Source organism: Oryctolagus cuniculus, chromosome 13 (genome assembly GCF_964237555.1).
Source record: "Oryctolagus cuniculus chromosome 13, mOryCun1.1, whole genome shotgun sequence".
Taxonomy (NCBI): domain Eukaryota; kingdom Metazoa; phylum Chordata; class Mammalia; order Lagomorpha; family Leporidae; genus Oryctolagus; species Oryctolagus cuniculus.
Genome location: NC_091444.1, coordinates 12,763,953 through 12,786,118, shown reverse-complemented (window position 1 = coordinate 12,786,118; position 22,166 = coordinate 12,763,953). Strand labels below are relative to the sequence as shown.

General features: G+C 35.7%; 1 protein-coding gene across 9 annotated transcripts in view; it reads left to right on the top strand.

Moving 5' to 3' along the window:
* KCNT2 (potassium sodium-activated channel subfamily T member 2) overlaps positions 1 to 22,166 on the top strand; it is a 411,093-nt gene that overhangs the window by 308,776 nt on the left and 80,151 nt on the right. For 5 of the 9 annotated variants that reach the window (XR_007909589.2, XM_051820437.2, XM_051820438.2 and 2 more), the window contains 3 exons: positions 7,101 to 7,273; positions 15,179 to 15,250; positions 18,612 to 18,746. Coding sequence is in view for 8 of the 9 variants with exons in the window: in XM_051820437.2 (XP_051676397.2) it covers positions 7,101 to 7,273; positions 15,179 to 15,250; positions 18,612 to 18,746 (380 nt within the window). In the remaining variant the exon portion in view is untranslated. Of the gene's footprint in view, positions 1 to 7,100; positions 7,274 to 15,178; positions 15,251 to 17,451; positions 17,511 to 18,611; positions 18,747 to 22,166 lie in introns of all 9 variants that reach the window. The other 4 variants (XM_051820440.2, XM_017347889.3, XM_008268722.4 and 1 more) reach the window with 2 other exon arrangements.

Below are 22,166 nucleotides of genomic sequence, written 5' to 3'. Positions count from 1 at the left end.
TAGAATTAAAACTCCAGCTGTCTGCTTATAAGCTGTGAAGCTTGGGCAAATAACTTCACCAATAAATTTCAGTTTCCTAATCTATGAAATGAGTATAATTTTAGCTTGAGCTTTATAGGACTTTGCTAAGGATTATATAAATCAACCCATGTTTAGTGCAGTGCCAGGAACTAAATAATGGCATTGATGCTTGATATATTTTGCTGATATTCTTGCTATTATTTTTATATGATAATCATTATAAATGTGGCTGTTGCTGTCACTTGTGAGGAAGAGATTCACACATTAGGAAATTGCTGCCTTTATCCCCTGAAGGTGCTTTGTGAGTCTTTGCCATTGCTCCTAAATATTCATCTGGACCCACTGCGAAGGATGAGTCCATCTCTCAGGGTCTTAATATTTTGCTAATGTTCTGAAACCATTGACGTTTCCACCCAGCTCTGTGATTTGGTGATCCTAATCAGTCATGAATTTCACAGCCCTTTCCCTGTACTGGCCACTTCCAAGACTAAGTTTTCCTATGACTAATTTTTTACATGTGATATTTTTGTTGTTTTCCTTAAATCGATTCCTAAAATATATACTTTAGGTGCCATACACCTGGACTAATTTCTGGTGACCTTTCTTTCTTTCTTTATATGCAGTTAAAAAGGGAAAAAAATATTAGGAGACCAAAGAGTAGAAGTGATTTCTCTCCGATGGGGAATCTGATCCAAGTGGAAAGCTCAGCTTTCAAGATGAGGATCTGTGGCGAGGTGATAGAGGATTGTTGAAAGTCAGAGACTGTTAACTCTGTCTTTACAATACTCCTAAAGCAGTTTCTGAGTGTGGCAAATTGACTGATGACAGCTGAGATGAGAGGTAGCAGGAGGCTGGAAGAGGCAGTCTGCCTTATAAATGAGTGTTGGGTTTATGGGAGGGGTTTTTCAGCTGACTCTACTGTGTTGTGAAGTATGTGGTTGGGTTCACGTTGCCCAGCTCATTCAGCAGTATCAGCAGGCTGGTGTTGGACAGGGTGATCCACATTACATTCTCTCTCTCTCTCTCTCACTCATTCTCCCCCCTCTCTCTCTTTAATTACTACTAATTGGACTTCTCCAAGTCTCTTTAGGGTAAGTTTTATTTTTCCTTCATCTGTCTCATCAGTAGTGAAGTTTATAATGATCTAAACATCTACCCACCACAAGTCTTCTATGAACTTTTTTTAAGTGACCTTATTTCTTCATATGCCTTCAGATTCTGCATATATTAATAATTCTCTAAGCACCCATTCTTTATCATTTTCTTTCTATTCATTCTTTTTTATGTCTTAAATCTTCCTTCTGTGTTCATTTCCCTTCTTCATAGATTAGAACTTCTCCTTTGAAATTTTGCTAATGGGATTCTACTGGTGACAAATTCTCTCAATTATAGTTTTCCATTAAATGTTCTTATTTTGTCCTCATTCTTGAAATACAGCTTTGCTTGGTGTCCAATTCCAGGCTATTCTTTTTTACTTTCAGTATTTTCTTTAAGAGACTTTATTTATGGCCTTCTGTGCTCTGTGTTAGTGTTGAGAAGTCAGCCATAATTCTCTTTGTTGCTTTTCATAGGGCATCTTTCCTATCTCTGCAGCAACTTTTAAGATCCCTTTGTCTTAGTTTTGCATTTTCATTATGAAGTGCATGACTGTGCAATTCTCTCCTTATTTAGATTGAGATTCTTCATTTTCTGAAACTGAAGATCTTTGGTTCTCATCACTGTGTTGATAGAAATAAACAGGTTCTATGAACAGTGTAATGTAAGGATTATTTAGGGAAGAATATGAGTTATCAAGGTCCAGGAAGACACAAGCCCAGTAACTTTTTTTTTTAACTTTTATTTAATGAATATAAATTTCCAAAGTACAGCTTATGGATTACAATGGCTTCCCCCCTCCCATAACTTCCCTCCCACCCGCAACCCTCCCCTCTCCACTCCTTCTCCCCCTCCATTCACATCAAGATTCATTTTCAATTCTCTTTATATACAGATCAGTTTAGCATATATTAAGTAAAGATTTCAACAGTTTGCACCCACATAGAAACACAAAGTGAAAAATACTGTTTGAGTACTAGCTATAGCATTAAATCACAATGTACAACACATTAAGGACAGAGATCCTACATGAGGAGTGGGTACACAGTGACTCCTGTTGTTGACTTAACAAATTGACACTCTTGTTTATGGTGTCAGTAATCACCCTAGGCTCTTGTCATGAGTCGCCAAGGCTATGGAGGCCTTTTGAGTTCGCCGACTCTGATCATATTTAGACAAGGTCGTAGTCAAAGTGGAAGTTCTCTCCTCCCTTCAGAGAAAGGTAAGCCCAGTAAATTTTAAGGAGTCTTTGGAAGTGTTCCAAAGTGGTGAAATTATACTCAGAATTTGGGGAGTGCATTTAGTTCAGGGCCTAAGGTGCTGCTTTCAATGCTTATAGCCTAGTGATTCAATTCAAGTCTGGCTCTGCTTCATTGTTTTTCTCTAGTGGCCATCTTAAAAAAGAATAAAAATAGAAAAGAAAAATCATTTGTGTTTCCATGACAGTAAATTTTCATTTGTTGTTCCACAGTGAACATACATTGGTTTGCCCAAACAGGTGAGCTTTATGTGTGAGGAGACCAATATCTCACTGATTTGAGATTACTGTTTTTAGAACCTGTTTCCAAAGTCTTCAGAGAAAAGATAAGCTGCAGACTGCTAATTAATTTTTAAGGACATTTCTGTGATTAGAGAGGGAATGTATAGATGAAGAAAACAGGATTGTACAGGTTTTCTCCAAACTGAAACAGAGTCTGGTCCAACATTTTTAACAGCACATAAAACAATAATATAACAAAAAGGGTAAGAACTCTATGTCCTAGAGAAAAGGACATTGAATTCAAAGGTAACCTACATCCCAATCAACCAAAAATTTCCCTACAAGCTTTGTTCTCTGTTATCAACTCCAATATTTGTTTGATTTCTTCTATCTGTCATCATCTGGACCTGTGGTGACCATCATTAGAGGTTTGTAGTATTGTTAAGTCTCATTTTTTCAGTCCAGATAATTTCTATTGGAATTACCTCATTGGGGGTGGGGGGTGGGACTAAGGGTGGTGTCTCTGGAAGTCAAAGTGGATTTATTAAAAGGAATATGCTTAGCATGAGTATTTAATAAAATTAAAATACAATTCTAGTCATATCATAACCAGTTAGAACAGATTCCAAGGATAATTCCAACTGTCCTAAGTAAGCTCTGTAACCAGTAAAACAAGACATTAAGGGTCAATATATAGGGTAACAGTGTATAGGTCAAAAGCAAAGCAAATCCTAGAATTCTAAGAGTTAAATCTGTTTGATCTTTCTATCTCCTATAATTAAGACGGCATTGGTGATGGCCAATTGTTTCGAGGGTCATGTCAGGTGCATGCTTGAGGTGTGAAATGTGCATCTAAGAGGTGACTCCTTTCACTTTAGCCATGAAGTAGGAAGTAACAGATACTTGATAGGCTCCTTCCACGAAGACTATAGGCCCAGGAGTCAGTCCCTGGTCTTTGATGTCTTTCTCTCTTGGGAGCTTACTGGGAATTTAGCTGTTTTACGTGGGAGCTCATGATTTTGACGGATGTTCCTTTTTCCCTTTTAGTATAGTCCAGGACAGTTGTTCAGCTGAAGTCCCCAGTGTCTCAGTGAGAACAGATACCCAAGTTATACTTTCTCTTTTTATTAGGGTAGTTAGTTCTTTATCAAGCTGTTCTGTGGAGCCCGAATTTAGGATGACACTTCTGTGATTTTCAAAATCCTGGAGTGTTGTTTGAAGATCTTTTTAAAACAAGTATAAAACTCATGAAGAATTTCATTGGGCTGTATCTTACACTGTTGTATCTCACTTAGTCCAATATATTGCTCTAGGAATAATGTTGGATAGCACCGAACACACTCAACCACCAATCTCCCTATAAGCATTTTAATAATCAGCATCTGTTTTCTTCCACTCTGTTAACCTACAGCATTTTTTCATTTACTGCGCAGTGCCAGCTAAACTAACTGGTATACTTTAGAGTATCCAGGGTAATAAGTCTAAAGAGTAATTTAAAATTCTTTTGCAAATCCTGCTGAGTATTGGATTTGATCGATGACTCCTGAGACAAAAGTTTTAATTCTGTTTTTGGTGAGAGATGATACTTGGTTCTCAGTGTCCAGTGAGCTCTTCATCCAGAGTCATAATAACTCTTCATCCAAGTTTTCATTAATAAGTTCAGGTGGAAGGGGAGGGGGAGAATTAATATCTGAGGCAATTCAGTGGGGAAGGCAACAGATAGTGAGAAGCTGTCAGTAGGTTGAGCAGTCACACAAGTTTAAGGGCGGTTGATTTTTGTACTGCAGCTTCAATTGCCCTTTAAAGTTCAGAGACAGACACAATCATTTTCTTCTTTGCTTCTTGTAGTGAGACTCACTTAGCATCTGTTCTTTTTGATGCTCCAAGGCATCAGCCAAGACAACTTCCCATTCTTTATCTTCTGATAGATCGTACCATTTCTAATTCTGATGTACAAAAATTTGTTTTGGAATATCAGATGTTCCTCTTTGAGGACATTTAAGATTTAGGTAATCTTTTATAAGGCTTTCTCTATTTGCTTAATTAGTTGGCATATAATGGCATCATAGTTGCTGAACATAAAGCCAGCTGGTAGAAATGGGTTGATCCTGTTTTCTTGTCCTTCAGATTTTGAAATTCCATTGCCCATGTTTGGAGGAGAGGGCTGGTAGATTGGCCTCAAGTAAAATCATGTATGGTGATAAGAATACGCTGCTCTGGGGAATTTTCTTGTTTTTTTTTTTTTTTTGTTTTTTGTTTTTTTGTTTTTTTTAAGTAATTTTTCAGTTTTCTCTCATGGAACCTATGTTTCTGGGAGGGCTCCGAGTGCAAGGTGATCTGCGCTTCTATGCACTTCCCTGATGAGTTTACTTTAATTAGCTGGTTGGATTTCCCTCAAAGGTTGCTCACACCATGGGCAATCTCCCCTCCAACACACCCATGGGCCTGTGATTAGCATGAAATGACTTTTGGCTGGGAGGAACTGGAGTCTCATCTCTTCAGAGCTAATGAACTCAGTCTCTCATGTTTCCTAGCAAAAGTAGGCCAGTTCAAGCTCTCTCCTGGTTTTTTAACAGATAATCAAAGTGACCAAGGAGGAAAGACCACTTAGATGCTTGACTTACAGCTCTGAAAAAAAATACTCATAGTTTCTGTATACGATAAACAAAAAATGAGCTAAGAATACTCCGTGGGGGACCATAGACCCAAATAGGGGAGGTCTAGGAGAACATAACATTCCACCCCAGGGAGAAGCTCAGGATCTGAGAGGCACAGGGGACCTGTGTTGGTGCCAAGTGCAAATTAGGACAACTGTGGGAGTCCCAGGTCTTCTCTGAGGCCCCCGTTGAATGCCAATGAATTGTCAATGGAAATAAACAGGTCCATTTATTATTACACAGTGGATATGCATTGCCTTGGCCAGAAGAGGAAGGCTTCAGGTAAGCAGGGGTGAATTTCTCACATGCTGGAGGCTACTCTTCTTAGAACATGCTTGGTTACAGATACCTTTAGGGTGTGCTGACAAGAGACAGTTGATTAATTTTAAAGACATTTTTGGGAATAAAGAATTAATAGATAAAGAGTTGTGTAAGGCTGTTCCAAATGACTAAGAAAAAAGAAAATTTTTATACAACCATCATTCAAGGTGATTTCACCTGGTAGATAAGATTACTAACTCTGCCTGGGCACTCCTAAAATGGGTCTCAGGAAGTGACTGATTTGCAGGCTTTTGGGAAAGTTAGTTATCAACTTATAGAAAATACTTACTTGACTCAGGCTTTTTTCTGATTCTCTTTTGCCTGTTTCTGCAGTTATTCTTATTAAATATATGCTATATCTTCTTATACTATCTTGTAAGTCTTTCAGTTTTTTCAACTAGTTTCTTTGTGCTGCTCTCTCTTAAATTTGAGCAATACCTTCAACTCTGTCCTGTAACTGATCCTTTGACTGCATTATATCTGTGGTTTAAATGATCTTCTGGGTTACACCATTTAGTTTTAGAACATATACAAAAATAGATGGGGATTTTTTCCTCATTTTCCTGGATTTTAAGTAGCTTCTTGTTCTTTGTTCATAATTTAACTACTTTCTCTTATTTCTTATTAAACACGCTCATTTTCTGTTGTGACTCTAATAACAGCAGAATTTACAGTCTTTATGGGTCCAATTATTTTGTTCATTGCTTTTGCTTACTCATGGTGCCTTGTTCCATCAGTATTCGTAATTTTTATTAAGGAACAATGGCAAAGAATATTCCAGAGGTGATGAATCCACAGAGAATCAAATAATCTCAAACCAAATAAATAAAAAGAAATCCACGTAGAGACTTACAAACATGAAAGAGCAGACTGCCAGAGTAATTTTCCATGCTTATAATTTTAACTTACAATAGTGTTGGTTTAATAATTCTAGTTGCAGCAAGTTCTAGACTCGCAGGAAATCACGAAATACACGAAGCTTTGGCTTTGTGTTTTTATTGTTATTGTTGTTAGTGTTATGATTTTATTTTTCAGCATTTGCATCATTATTTTATTGCTTAGGTATACATTTAGAAAGTTAAAGGTTTATTGCTTCTGTTTTGTTTCTTCTTAACTAAATCGCTTTAGACATTCAGTAATTGGGATGTTCCCGATGCTTCTTTTAATAATGATATTATCACATTTCTCGAATGAAAGCCGGAAGTAGATTTTTTTGTGGAAATGTAGATACCCAGATGTTATCTAGCATCAAGTTGTAGTTTGCAGTAAAACATGTATACTCACATATTGCTGACTCTTTCAACACCATGCTATATACCTGTGACTCATTTCCTTGGTACTACACACCTTTGCTTTCCACTAAAAAATGGAGAATTTGGCACACAAAAATATAACTTTTCAGTCTTTTTAGAAAGTAAGAATTTACTTGATTAGTTTAATTTTACATTTCCATATATCCAGATTTTTTTCACCAAATTTTAGTGGAGTATAAAAATGGCATTTCTTTGTATAATTTTTTTCTCTAGAGTTGCCAGCATAACTACTATGAGGACGCAAAAGCCTATGGATTCAAAAATAAGCTAATTATAGTTGCAGCTGAAACAGCTGGAAATGGATTGTATAATTTTATTGTTCCTCTCAGGGCATATTATAGACCAAAGAAAGAACTTAATCCCATAGTACTGCTATTGGATAACCCGTAAGTATATTTTAAAATACACAAAAAAGAAAATAGTTTTTTATATTATATTGTGTACAAAAATAATTGAATTTAATTTGCTGGTAGTATTTAAAATAAGAGACACTACGATACATGTTTCATTGGGAGACATATTCTGTGCTATGCTACAAGAAAATCATTGAATATGGTTATGTTTCATAAATACAGCTAAGTAAGTCCTGGAATACTCTAAGAATTTTATTTAAAGCTATCTTGCAAGTCTTTATGTGCTCGTAATATTATGGGAAAAAGGCTGTTGAAAGAATTCTGGCAATTTTCCTTAAATTAATCAGCCTGAAAACTGCCAAAACTGGATTACTTGTAGTCTTTTTAAATAACTGTTAATTATCAGAAAAGCATTTACTGATCCACTTTTACCTACTATACCATACAGCAGCAGTATAAGCTGTTATGAGTATACCACTGTTAAAACATACATACTATAAAGTAATAAAATGATCCTTTCTCACATGCATTTATCTTGAAAACATTGAATTGATTTACTTTTGTTAAATAAGACTATTTGAGCATTTCAGTATCCCTTTTCTAAAGACTTTTTTTATTTATCAATCTGAAATCCAGAGTTACAGAGAAAGAGAAGGAGACACAGAGAGAGGGCTGGGCCAAGCTCAAATCAGGAGCCTGGAACTCCATCCAGGTCTCCCACATGGGTACAGGGGCCCAAGGACTTGCACCATCTTCTGCTGCTTTCCCAGGTGCATTAGCAGGGATTTGGATTGGAAGCAGAGCAGCGGGACTTGAACCAGTGCTCATAGGGGATACCAGCTTTGTAGGCAGCAGCTTAAACCACCACACCACAATGGTGGCTCCTCAAAATTGTTATTCAGATATTAACATAGGGCACTGTATCCCTGGGCTAAAGTTATTTTATTCTAAAATTATTATAACCTTGCCTGGAAATTAGTGGCAGATGATCCTTAGATCAGTATGCTGCCTTAGGATCCTCCCAGTCTGCTTATTCATTCCAAAGTCATGCAAATTTTAGGATAAACTAAATGAATTCAAATTATGTTACCCTATCTTTGCCTTTTAAAGAAGTTTCTCACAGCAGAGATACCTCTCCAATATATTATCATTTCATTGTAGTGTTTATACTGAATATACTGTTATCAAAATACTCATTGCTAACTCTTTGTGGCATCATCATGACAGTGATGATTGTCTCTAAAGGCTGAGAACACTTGTGTTTTCAGGAGACAGATTTTCAGCTGTGATGACACAGTGCCTGTTTCATAGTTTTTTGGCAGATAAGCAAAGGGGAGGCTTATTTAGGGTAGGTGGTGTAGGGTTGGTGGGTGCAGAAACTTGTACCTGAAGTCTAAAGAAATACAAATTGTAAAACAAGCAGTAGAGCAAAAATTAGGAAGCTGGTGTTGTGGCGCAGTGGGTTAAGCTGTACATATTGGAGTGATGATTCCAGTCTCGGCTCTCCTGCTTCCAATCCAGCTCCCTCCTAATGCGCCTGAGAAGGCAGCAGAAGTTGGCCCAAGTGCTTGTGGCCAGGCCACCCATGTGTGAGACCCACATTGAATTCCTGGCTCCTGGCTTCAGCCTGGCCTAGAGCTGGTTTTTGCAGTCATTTGGAGAGTGCACCAGTAGATGGAAGATTCTCTCTCTCTCATTCTCTCTCTCTCTCCCCCTGTCCCCTCTGTCCCTTCTGCCCCCTCTGTCGTTCAAATAAATAAATAAATCTTTTTTAAAAAGAGAGAGAGTAAAGTTTGGGCTATGTGATGGCTGTGGCCAGAGTGACCGGAAGGCCCATCCGAGGCGTTTCTGAATAGGGCCTTAATTCTGAAGCATCTCAGGTGGGGAGCTCCGAGGGCCAGGCTGAGCAGCACACAGAGACCTCCAGCTGATTGTGTGAATTCTAATGTGTCAGACTTGTGCACAATTGCTTAGTGATGTGTCCACTTACCTAGAGACAGTATGTAAGACAGGGCTGTTCGAAAATTGATTGCCTTAGGGAAGCCCTACTGTATGGATCAAACTGAATCAGCTCAGGTCTGAGGTAACACAGAGGAAGACAGGAAGGAAATTGAGAGTAAAGAAGTGGGAACTGATGATAAGGCCAAGGGCAAAATTGTCTGTTCTTCTTTATATTTATTTATTTCAAGATCCAATTTACTGATAAATTTTCTCATAAACCAACTCCCTCCCCCATTAGTCTCTCCAGATTTAGTAGTGGAGTTCACTTTGGACTCCTCTTTTTCAGTCTCCAATCTGGTAAATAATCCTATCTCAGAATCCTTAATTCCCTCTTTTTGCCCTTCTTATCCACCGGAGCTCATGATGGCGCCCAAGCCCTCTTTTGCAAGTTTACTTCGTGTAAATTGTAGGGGACAATAACAAATCAGTCCCTTTCTGTTCGGTTTTGATTAAAAGACTTCTAAAGTCTCTGATTACTGAAGGGTTAGTTGATCTGGCTATGAGAACTATAAAATCAAGTGGTGGTTTGTATAATCTTAATTCTTGGATTTGACTAATAACTGAAAAATCTGAAAATTCTACTTCTCTTAATTACTGGCAAACTGGTCAGTATTTCTGTATAAATATAGATACCGCATTTATCAAAAAATATTTTATCACAGACCATAAAGATCTATTAATAAAGCTGATATTCTTTAGGTCATTTAATAAAAGTTAATATTCTTTAATACTCTTAATATTCTCTACCCTCTGTTCATAAAGATAACTGTTAAGTATACTGTACATGTTGGTCATGATATTATACACTTTAACTTCACTTTCCATTTGATTCCCATAAGAAATGCATTTACATTAAAAACTGATGATTTATTAACCAGTTCAAAATCTCCAAGATTATGAATTACAACATGAACTTTAAATAACTGAAAGACCTGTGACTTAGATATATCACTACCTCTTGTTTTCCAGATAATGTAAAACAGTCCCAAAGAAGTTAAATGACCTCTTCCGAGGTCAATTCTAGGATTAGAACTTCCTATGTAATTCCTAGCTTATTGTTTTTTCAACTCTATGATATTACCTAATGTAGTATTGATAAATGAAAAATAGAATTTGTCAGTTATATTTTAACTGCATTATTTTTGCATTGAAAATGCCCTTTGCCTTCCTTATGGCTGGAGATTCTTGTGGGGTTTGATTTTATTTCAATTTATTACATCATTATAATATTATAATTATTTCAGCTTATTTATTAAGTTGAAGATACATGCTGTAAAATCTGTAAGCTCCCTGTGTATTGCCCAAAAGTGTTCTCTAATTTTTGTTATCATTGTGATGTTCTCTGTTTCTTTGGCCAACAGTGAGTAAACACAAACAATACCAATAAATAGTGTTCCAGGAAGTTTTATGCAAGCCTTAAACAAATGAGGTATCTGTTGCTCTGAAATGGCTAGTATTTTTCTGTTTATCCTAAAGCATTATGAAAGTTATGTTTTCTTCTTTAAAATATTCCCAAGCTGTAGGGATTCATAAAATTATGATTTACTAGTATCTACTTCTACAATTATTCATTAGTTCAGGGGATTGACCTTATTTTAAATTCATATGGGCATTGTTTAAAACAACATTAGGTATATGACTATTTAGGAAATTCAGTTGAAAGATCAATTAATTCAATAAAAGATAAATAACAGATGTCATAAGTACATAGGTTTAAAATATAAATTAAATTTATAACATTCACACAGATAATATTCCAAAAGAAGCATTCACAATATTTTCAAATAGAAAGAATTTTAGTTCTAAAATGGCAATTAAGTAAAAGTCATATTGAAAAACATCTTTCACATGGGACTGTCTCATTAGAGCAGGTGTCAGCTCAAATTTGTTGGCCATCTGTTCTGTTTGGTCTGCTTTGCCATCCTGATTTTAAATATTTTCATTATCACTACAACCTAAAGGTCAGCTATTCATCTTATGACACCATTTCACATGAAAGAGAGAAAAGTAGGTAAAAAGCTGGAATACGTTTCCCAAAGCTGCACAAAGATGAGGTGCAGGATCCAGGCTTGTGTTCTTCTTACCTTCCAGCAAAATCTTATTTATACCTCCCATTTGTTACATCAGTCTTCCCTTCACATACAATGCCAAGTCGACTTCAGTTTGCAAAGTAATGGTAAAACATCTGGTAGATCAGATCTGAGATAAGATCTAAGCCTATCTTATTGATATGAGCCTCAATTTGCTGCTTTGTAAAATGGTTAGAGACTATGGAAGATAATGTTATTATAAGACTATGAAAGGTAGTGCATATAAACACAAGTGCAATATTTGACATATGAAAGGCAGTCGGAAAAAGTCAATTTTCCTTCTGCCATTCAAGAAAATAGCACTATCTCTACTCAATGTGATGGGTGAATTTGTGTGAAAGCCCAGTTAATAAAAACATTTATTTTAAGTAGTTGACATTAAACTTTTATATTTTTAGGAAGAAATAAACTACTTAATAATGGGATTTTGAAATGTTAAGTTGTGCTCATAAAGGCATATCAGACTCATTTCTTGAAGAACTGGAAATAAAAAATTATAGTTATTAATAAAACTGGAAAGAAATAATGGTCTTGAATTTTTCAATTCAATGAAAATTCAGACATCTTTTCAATTCCTAAAAAACGCTATTTAATATTCTCATATAATGGCAGTTTTTATTATGAGATTTTATGAGGATATAGGTTCTAGGTTCATAGTAATCAACTTTCTTAAAAGAACTGCAGAACCTTAATTAACAGTGTATTCTCATTTATCTTCTGTTTGTTAACATCAATTACTTGTCATATTTGTTGAATTCTTTTGTTTATTACTAGTTTTGGCTCGTTGAGTTTTGTTTGTATCTATGCATATTTATTCTGTCATATCTTTAGTTTCCCATCATAGTTATCTTTTTCTTGTTGATTTGAAATATTTCTTCATATTTAAAAAACTTTGATCTGTAAATTTTTATTAATAACAATTTTTGATATATACTTCTTATGTCCAGTTTTTTGTGATGGGCGTTATAATTGAATTTGTCATTTTCACCACTTTCCTTAAGATAGGCTTTCTATATTTAGCAGTCAGATAACAAAAACATACATTTAATTATATTATTTTTTTAATTTTTTTACATTCAACTCTGCATCTATGCTTTATAAGAGGTGTAATGTAACAAAGGACGTCTCTGATATTTGTAAATGTTTTATGGTTTATATAATAATGTCTATGATATAAAAGTTATGTTTGCCAATTAATTGCTCCCCAGCAATGAAAAAGATGAGACTGTTAAGAACATATGATATCCTTTATGTTACTCAATTACTAAGCAAGTTGTTGCTGTATATGATGTGGCCAGTTGCTGGCACAATGCATGTAAATGCACAGTTGATTTAATCTTTAAGTTTCAGGTTTCCTTTGAAACCACCTTTTTCAAAGTAGTAGTGGACTCATCTGTTTGTTATGTAAAATTAAGTATTGCCAAGAATATGGCAGAAACGCCTTAAATAATTAAATTAATCAGTATTGGATATTTACTAGGGTGGGAGGACTAGGTTTACCTTGTAACATAGCTAAATTCATGTAAGGGTGAACCATGCTACCTACAATATAGATGCTGATGCAAATTTCTAAGGATTTGGAAGACTGCTTATTGCCATTTATTTGGGGCAGAATTGCAAGTGACTAAAATTTATGTTTCCTAAAGCAAAACAATAATTATGATGGCCAAATATCTTTTATGATCTCTACGAGAAAAAGCAACAAAATGTCTAGGTCTTATCTTGAGTTTTAGCTCCAACAGAAAGGTTGGTATAACACAGAGGCTCATTTTGTCACCCAGTGACCTCAATACTTGTTATTCCACAGAAGATTTCCAACATTTCCATTGAGCTGAGTGATTCAATAATATTAAATACCATTACTAGGGTTTAGAAGAACAATGTATTACAGTGGATAGAGGGGCAGAGAAGACAGTCCAATGAAATTGAAATGACCTGGATGTAAAGAATGGGCAAGGTAAAAAAGGAAGGTATTCCAATCCAGATATATGTCTGTGATGAACAATGAAGAATGATGGACCCAGTTTACCTAAGTTATTGGCACATGAAATACTCGTTTTGTTGGAGTACAGTTATGTATTTATATATATTTATAATGTAATATATGTTATATACACAAGTATATATGTGGAGTTAGGCACAAAGAGAATAAATTAAAAATAGTAGTGAGAAAACACAAAGGTGGTTTTTCAAACCGCCACAAAATCTCAGTGCTGCTCCACTCTTGTGGGACCTGCATCTCCACAGTTTGGAGGCAAGGGGAGTGAGACACAGAGAGGTCTCAACCAACCATTTGAATGCCCTGCTTATTTCAAGAAGCAGCACAGTGTCTAGAAAAGAGGGAAGAGGGAAATCTCCACTGTGTCACAGGCTGCTTCTGGAGTCTGTATTATTATATTTGTTATAAACAACATATATCAGGAGCTTAAAAACTGTTTATAGGCTACAGCTTTCTATATCCCTTCAATGCATGTCCTGGGATAATGGTAATATCCAATGCTAAAGAAAAGTCATCCAAAGCTGTGCATGTTAGTATTATGTTTAGCAGGAAGAGATTGGATGTAACAGATAACTCAATAACTAACAGCAAAAAGTTAAAATAACTGATAAACTAAATATTGAGATTTTAAAAAAATGAACTGTGATACATTCATAAGCTAATATTGGTCTTTTAACTGACCAAAAAGAAATGGTATGATGGGGATAATTTAGTCAAAATTGTAAAAGCAGTATTACTTAAAAGGTTTTCTTTTTTTATATACTTTACTGAGAATTCATTTTATTTAGAGTGTAAGAGTAGGAGGGTAAATAACAGCAAAAAAAGAAATACAGGAGGAAAAGAGGTGACCCAGCTGGAATGAAGTATCTAGAAAATTGTAGGTCCTATTGGTTTCATTAGACTAGAATTTCCCTTTCCTTCAATTATGCTGGAAACTCACACTCAGCCTGCAACACCCAAATTAAACATCATCTCTAAACTCTTCCCTTGATTTCACCTGTTTACCTAAGTGGATTGTTTATTTTTTTCAAATTAAAATGCAATATAATTTGAAAATTTTTGTATGTGTTTTAAAAATTGCATTTACAAGTTAACACATTATTGTTTTAATAAATATCTGGGTATATTAAAATGATTTTTAAATAAATTTATGAATAAAAATGTTGAGTTAATAGATTCATGTATGAATTAGTAACTATAAAATTAATACAATAGATTAAGTATGTTTTAGGAAACTATTGGGTTTCTAGCTCTTTCTTCAATATGCGAGAAAGATTTCCATCATAATAAATATTTGCTCAACAATATATATTGGGTAAATCAATAAATTAAAGGGTGAATTCCTTTCATTGAAACTCTACTTTAATACATATTTTGGATGGTGATATGCATATTTGATTTGATCTGTTGATATATTGTAATGTATGCTATGATCATAAATCCCTTATAGAATGTTGCTCTTTAAAGTTATTGATATGCTATAATTAAGTCATCTAAGGAAAAAAAGAACACATTGTTTCTTCATTTTACAAGGCCTTCTCTTTTTTGGATAGCTTTTAAATTCTCTGATAAGATTCTTTTAGTCATAATTAAGAGCAGTGATTCAGTATTTCTATAGGATTATGCGATAATATTTCTGATATAGAAAGCTGGAATACAACTTCTGAGGTCCATTACAAGTGCAAATGACATTTACTAATGAATGTAATGAAAAAGGGCACTTAAATGAATCTTGTTAGGAAGTGTTTAGTTTCGGAAATGCAAACTAAGTCAACTTACTTCCTTTCCCCAGAAGTGCTGCCACTGTTGTGACATTGTGTTTCATTTTGTAACCCATCTGCTACTTAGGCCAGATATGCATTTTCTGGATGCAATCTGTTGGTTTCCAATGGTTTACTACATGGTGGGCTCCATTGACAAGTAGGTGACAATATCTTTGGCACAGTGGTGTAGTGTCCTGTGGTTTGCCGTGTGCTGTGCCTTGTTTTTGCATGAGTGTAATTTTGCCATGTCAGTATTGCAAATATGACATACTTTGCATGTAGAGCTTATGTTCTTGTGTTATACATCGTGTATTAAATTCCCTTAGCAGTTGTCTGTTGTTGAAGTAAAACAAATCCTGCTGCATGTCAATTTTGTCAGTTTTGTCAGTTTTTAAAGCTATCAGTTTTGTGTCATCTATATGAATAAAATTATTACTACTGACAAAGTGGTGGGGAAAAAGCCCTAAGGATTTAACATCTTGATGCATTGGTATCATAACTACAGCTTCTGGAAACCTTTAGAATTGTTTAGAAGTACTCATTTTCTTAGTTTTATAAATTGGAGCATTTTCTTAAGAATTTACTTTTATTCCAGGCATATGTCACAGTGTATATAATTTCTTAATTTTTCAATTAAAAGGACAAAAGTATATAATGCATTGGTATTAAAATATAAATAAGTGTATGTGCACCATAGTGAATTCCTAAGATACATTTTAAAATTATCAGAAAGCTAACATAATTAGAATATTATAAAATGTTACTTTAAAAAAATTCAGCCACAGCCTTAAAAATGAAATGCTAATATTGGCACTTCAGTGCTTACATTTCACCTTGTAGTGTTAAAAAAAAAATCAGGTTTTTTATCTTTGAAAGTATTTATTAGCTGTGAATTTGTGGAAGGTCAATCATGATGAACTATAGTTAGACTCCATTCTCCATTAATATAACTTGCATCCAGTTCTCATAATACTTGCAAACTCACTAAAATGTAGTGAGATGTGCTAAAATCACCCTTAAAATCCTAGAAGTATTTTCTAACCAGTAATGTAACTTTGGAATTATTAACATTCATTAGAAAATCCAAATATTTAAAAGATAAAGAATACAAATACCCATCTTTTCTGGTGAGTAAAAGATCAAGGAGTGACAAATTCTAGAGTTCTTAATTGTCAACAAGTAAAAAACTGAAGTTTAGTGATGGCACAAGAGGGTTCATTATACAATTCTCTTTTGCTTATTTGACATTTTCCTTAAAAAAGAGAAACAAACAAATCTCTTTGAGTGAATTAAAACACACAGCCACTCACACTGCACCGTTATACACCGTTATTATACACCGTTATACTCCTCGGAGAAGGGAGTTTCAGCCGAGGGGTAGAAAGGCAAGCTTCTCTTGAGTCCCTAACTTTAGTCTAGTTTCCTTCCAGATTGCCTGTCTTGGGCCGCCATCTGGTGGCCAATGTGTGCAAAGCAGCCATCCTGAAGGAAGAACTTCGAAGAGAGGCCTTGCAGATCTGATAGCCATGAGTTACAGGAATATGTTGGTCACTTGCCCAAAAGAAGAAAAAAAAGATTAAGTGCAACATTAATAAACATAAAAATAATAATTTAAAGTCATACAGAAAAATCTACCTGCTGCAGGAATACCATTCCAATATTGTGTATTTCTTATGAATGTAAACTCATGCTTAATTATAATTACTAAAATAATTTTCCAAAGTTAGGAGCAAAATATAGTAGTATCCCAAGGGTGTAACTAACTGGCACATCTGAGTACAGATAGCTGTTAGCAGTTTAGCACAGGTACTCTACGGTGAAATTTGAGGCAAGCATTAACTTCAGCTTATTAAATTATTCCCCATTGAATAGTTATCCTTCCTATCTTAGCTTCCATCCGTGTAACCTCATCTAGTCAGTCTCACCTTCTACTGTCTCATCTTCCCCTTTGTCTATTTATTTATCATAGAGATGTTATTTTTATGGGAAAAAAAGATTGTGAGCTAAAATAGGATGAGATGATCATCAAAAATTTTAAGATGGTTTGAAGTCATATGATCTAGGCATCATTTTTATGAGCTACAAGAGACCATATTAAATCCATCTCCATCTGACTCTTCCCTTTTTAAATGTGTATTGAAAGATGTAAGGACAAGTATGCCAGACTTCCCAGATACAAAAAGGACCCAAATATCCCCATGGCTTTAAACTGGAGGTCATTTATATTTGTTAGATTATGGTCCTGAGCCCTCTTACTATGGGAAATTTATTTGGAATAACATTCTATTTCCACAGTTTTAGCCATAAAATCTCTGCTACAGAACACTGTTCCTAATTCAAGCAAAATATTTTTTCTAGACTACTCTTGGGGATCTTGGACTCAAGGCTTCGGTAATACTCTCTCGCCTAATCACAGAGTAAGAAATTCTGCTTCCCACCTTCCCATAAAAGGAAAATAATTCCCTCAAAAGTGAAATGGCTAACTCAACCAACGATGACTTGGGAAAGATCCTCAGCGCCCTGACGCTCCAATTTAAGAATCTATAAGGAACTGCTGTTCTTTAATTTTTATATTTCCTATTTTAAGTCAAAAGATGTGGAAATCAATTAACCCATTTACTTTTGTTTGTTTTCAATCAACTCTGCACCTAGAACATTTTTTTACACATTCAAGTTTAGTCTTCCCCATCCAATTCAGCCCTCCATTTTCTAGTTTGTGTGAAGCAGAAGTAGTGAGAATAATGCTTTCCTTGTTTCAGTGTTGGTGGTAAACTTTTTCTTTTTATTCTTCGGGAGAATAGTAGGTAAAGCGTTTATAAGAGATAGTTTAGGAGAATATAGACTATATTATGGCTCACAGGTGTTTATTCCCTGGTTTAGTGATTACTCCAGTAAAGCTAAAGAAATTAGGTTATTCAATCACTCTCTCAAAAACTTAGGCTAGGCAAGCTGTAGGCTGGAGCACAACAGATTCATATGTTTCTTATGCCTGGGCTGTGTAAAACCAGTCTATAACACTTTACTCTTACATAAATAATAGACATTTAAAAATAAACATTTCATAGTTTTATATTTCTTCATTAGATTTGACCACCTAAATTAATACGGCAATTATTTATTTATCTATTCTTACCAAAAATAATTCAGAAATAAAAATATGTAATGCTGCATCTTTGTAATAGTATGTTAACTAAGAAATATTGTAACATGCTCTATTTCTATTTGACTGCCAAATTGGTGTTTCAGTGTTTCATTTATATAATTAAAAGTGATTAAATAATCTTAACATAGATATTCTGAAAACATTAAGACCTAATGAAGTGTAAAGAGCCCAAAATAAAAATTACTTTATCTCAATACATAATATTATAATTCCCACTAATGTTTACCTGTGCAGTCTGTAAAAGTCACCTCTAAGGGCAACTTAGAGAAGTGCAGGGAATAAGAACATTTTAGCACAGATTCTAATCTGGTAATTTGCTTAAAGTCCACTTTTCTCTGTTGATTTTTTATCAAAGCCTAGATGATTTACTCAGGTGTGGAGTGACCTTTGCTGCCAACATGGTGGTTGTGGACAAAGAGAGCACCATGAGCGCAGAGGAGGACTACATGGCAGACGCCAAGACCATTGTCAATGTGCAGACTCTTTTCAGGCAAGTATCCGCGTGGCCCGACCCCATCACTGGCTTTGTGCTGAACAAGTGGACCATGGTTGCATCTGGCCCTGTGTGAGCAATGAACTTGGGGCACTTACACTGACTTAGTTGATTCATTTATTCATTTTATCATTAAAGAAATATTTCTGTGGTACCTGATGTATGAGTGGCACTGCATACAATTAAATTTTTAAAATTAGATCAGTAACTTGTCTTTTTAAAAGAAATAGAATGATATAAGTATTTTCTCAGCTCAGCAATAACACATTGTAAAATATCATGTACAATAGCAATCAAAATTTCAGACAGTCTATCTTTGCTCTAATTTGGCTTCATGCCTGCCACTGGTGAGAGGCATACATTTACAAACTGGACAGGTAGGATTGAAAGTTGCCAGGTTTGAGAACAGGTACTTCATGCACGTTAGAAGCAATATCATAGCCTTATCCTCATTATTGTCCTGTCTTGCAATAGTTAAATGAAATATTGAGGTACTAAATTATGAAAGTAAACAAAACAATCTCAACTCTATCATCATCCCTGTCTCCACATTCCTACCTTCATATTGTCCTAGATCATGTATGAAGGTACTTCAGAAGTTTATGGAAAAATAGAATTGAAGATATGTTAAGATTTATTTATTTATTTGAAAGTCAGAGATACACAGAGGAGAGGCAGAGAGAGAGAGAGAGAGAAAGAGAGAGAGAGAGAGAGGTGTCTTCCATTGATGGTTCACTCCCCAATTGGCTGCAATGGCTGGAGCTGCGCCAATCTGAAGCCAGGAGCCAGGAGCTTCTACCAAGTCTCCCACATGGGTGCAGGGGGCCCAAGGACTTGAGCCATCTTCTACTGCTTTCCCAGGCCATTAGCAGAGAGCTAGATTGTAAGTGGAGCATCCGGGTCTCAAACCGGTGCCCATATGGGATGCTGGCGCTTCAGGCCAGAGTATTAACCTACTGCACCACAACACCGGCACATTCCACAAACTTTTAAAAGACTAATGATTTAGGTACTAATTGTCTCAGTTTTTTAGGTTTAGTTCAGACTTTAGAGATAAGAGCCCCGATGTGAATCTCAGTTAAATTGAATATCTTGGATATAATCTTAGGCAAATTAGTTTCTTCCTCTAAATCTCGATTTCTTAATCACAAGATTACTTGAGATTTAAAAATATGTGTTGCCTGAACACATGCCTGGTTTGTTTTAATTGCTTAATAATTACCAGCTATTGCAATCATTAGCTCTATAATTGTCACTGCCCTGTGGCAGAGGTCTTGAACCCTTCAGCAGCCAACTGAATCCCACAGCTCCCTAGCTTTATATCGTGCAGTGCAACACCTGATGTCAGTAAAATGTGTTTTCCCTTGCCTGGAAAATCAATGATAATATTAACCTGGCTTGGGATGTTAATATCAAGACCAGATATCAGGTCTGTGAAGAACCTGTCACAGTGCCCAGGAAATCCAACCTGCGGTTGCACAAGAACCTGTCGTTTCAGAAGGAGGAACACACACTGTTATGTTAGGATAACACTGTGGTACACTTTGTAAGCAGCTAGCAAGTCACACAGCCGTGCTAAACAGTGCACGTCGGGGCCAGTGCTATGGTGCTGTAGGTTAATCCTCTGCCTGCGGGGCCAGCATCCCATATGGGCGCCAGTTCTAGTCCTGGCTGCTCCTCTTCCAATCCAGCTCTCTGCTATGGCCTGGGAAAGCAGTAGAAGATGGCCCAAGTCCTTGGGCCCCTGCATCCACGTGGGAGACCCAGAAGAAGCTTCTGGCTCCTGGCTTCACGTCAGTGCAGCTCTGGCTGTTGCAGCTGTTTGGGGAGTGAACCAATGGATGGACGACCTCTCTCTGTGTCTCTCCCTCTCACGGTAACTCAAGCTCTCAAATAAATAAATAAAATCTTTTAAAAATTAAACTGTGCACCTCAAGGGAGTATAGGACATGTTAAATACATGGTGCATACCGAAGAATTTTTTTTTTCTCTAGAGAATAAAAACAAAAATTGCGGAGCAGAAATGTAATTCAAGAATGAAACTCATAGCCAGTAAATAAAGTAAAATCATACATTTTGATTTCAAGCTTAGCAAAAGCTAATTATAGTTTTAGCAAGAGAGGATCCTGGGACCTTTTGATTAAATATGCTCTTTCAGTTTTCAATTTCCTATGAGTTTGTTTCCATTATGGTCAACTTTTCATTGATTTTACTTTTATTGTAAGTTCTCTGAAAGAATTATTTGATTCCAAGATAATAATGAATACTTAGCTTACCAAGAGGTTCAAAGATGCTAATTAATTATTTAAAACTAACTGGCCAGAGTAATTAAGGGTGAAAATACACATGGCAACAGACTGCAAAGCCAGTCCTTCCCTGAACATCAGGCCCGGCAGCTTATCACCACACAAAGAATGAAGGGATGAATACAAATTAATTTTGGGTCCCTGGACTACTAGGTTTACCTGTTTTCAGCAGTGCAATATTCTAAAAATGATTTCATTCCTTATGGCATCTAGATCAAGTAGTTTTGAGCAAAAGTTTTTTTTTTTTTTTAACTTTTATTTAATGCATATAAATTTCCAAAGTACGACTTATGGATTACAATGGCTTCCCCCCCATACCGTCCCTCCCACCCACAACCCTCCCCTTTCCCACTCCCTCTCCCCTTCCATTCACATCAAGATTCATTTTCGATTATCTTAATATACAGAAGATCAGCTTAGTATACATTAAGTATGGATTTCAACAGTTTGCTCCCACACAGAAACATAAAGTGAAAAATAATAGATGATTTTTTTAAATGATGATGAAATCAGAGCAGACCTATTGTCATGTTTAATCCCAGTGAGAGTCAAGTTGGGAATTGATAATTTCTTTTTTTTTTTTTTTTTTTTTTTTTACAGAGGATCAGTTTAGTATGCATTAAGTAAGGATTTTAACAGTTTGCACCCCCATAGAAACACAAAGTGAAATATATTGTTTGAGTACTCGTTATAGCATTAAATCTCAATGTACAGCACATTAAGGATAGAGATCCTACATGAGGAGTAAGTGCACAGTGACTCCTGTTGTTGACTTTACCAATTGACACTCCTGTCTATGGCATCAGTAATCTCCCTATGCTCCAGTCATGAGTTTCCAAGGCTATGGAAGCCCTCTGATTTCTCCGACTCTTATCTTGTTTAGACAAGGTCATAGTCAAAGTGGAGGTTCTCTCCTCCCTTCAGAGAAAGGTACCTCCTTCTTTGATGACCTGTTCTTTCCACTGGGATCTCACTCGCAGAGATCTTTTGCCAGAGTGTCTTGGCTTTCCATGCCTGAAATACTCTCATGAGCTTTTCAGCCAGCTCTGAATGCCTTTAGGGCTGATTCTGAGGCCAGAGTGCTATTTAGGACATCTGCCATTCTATGAGT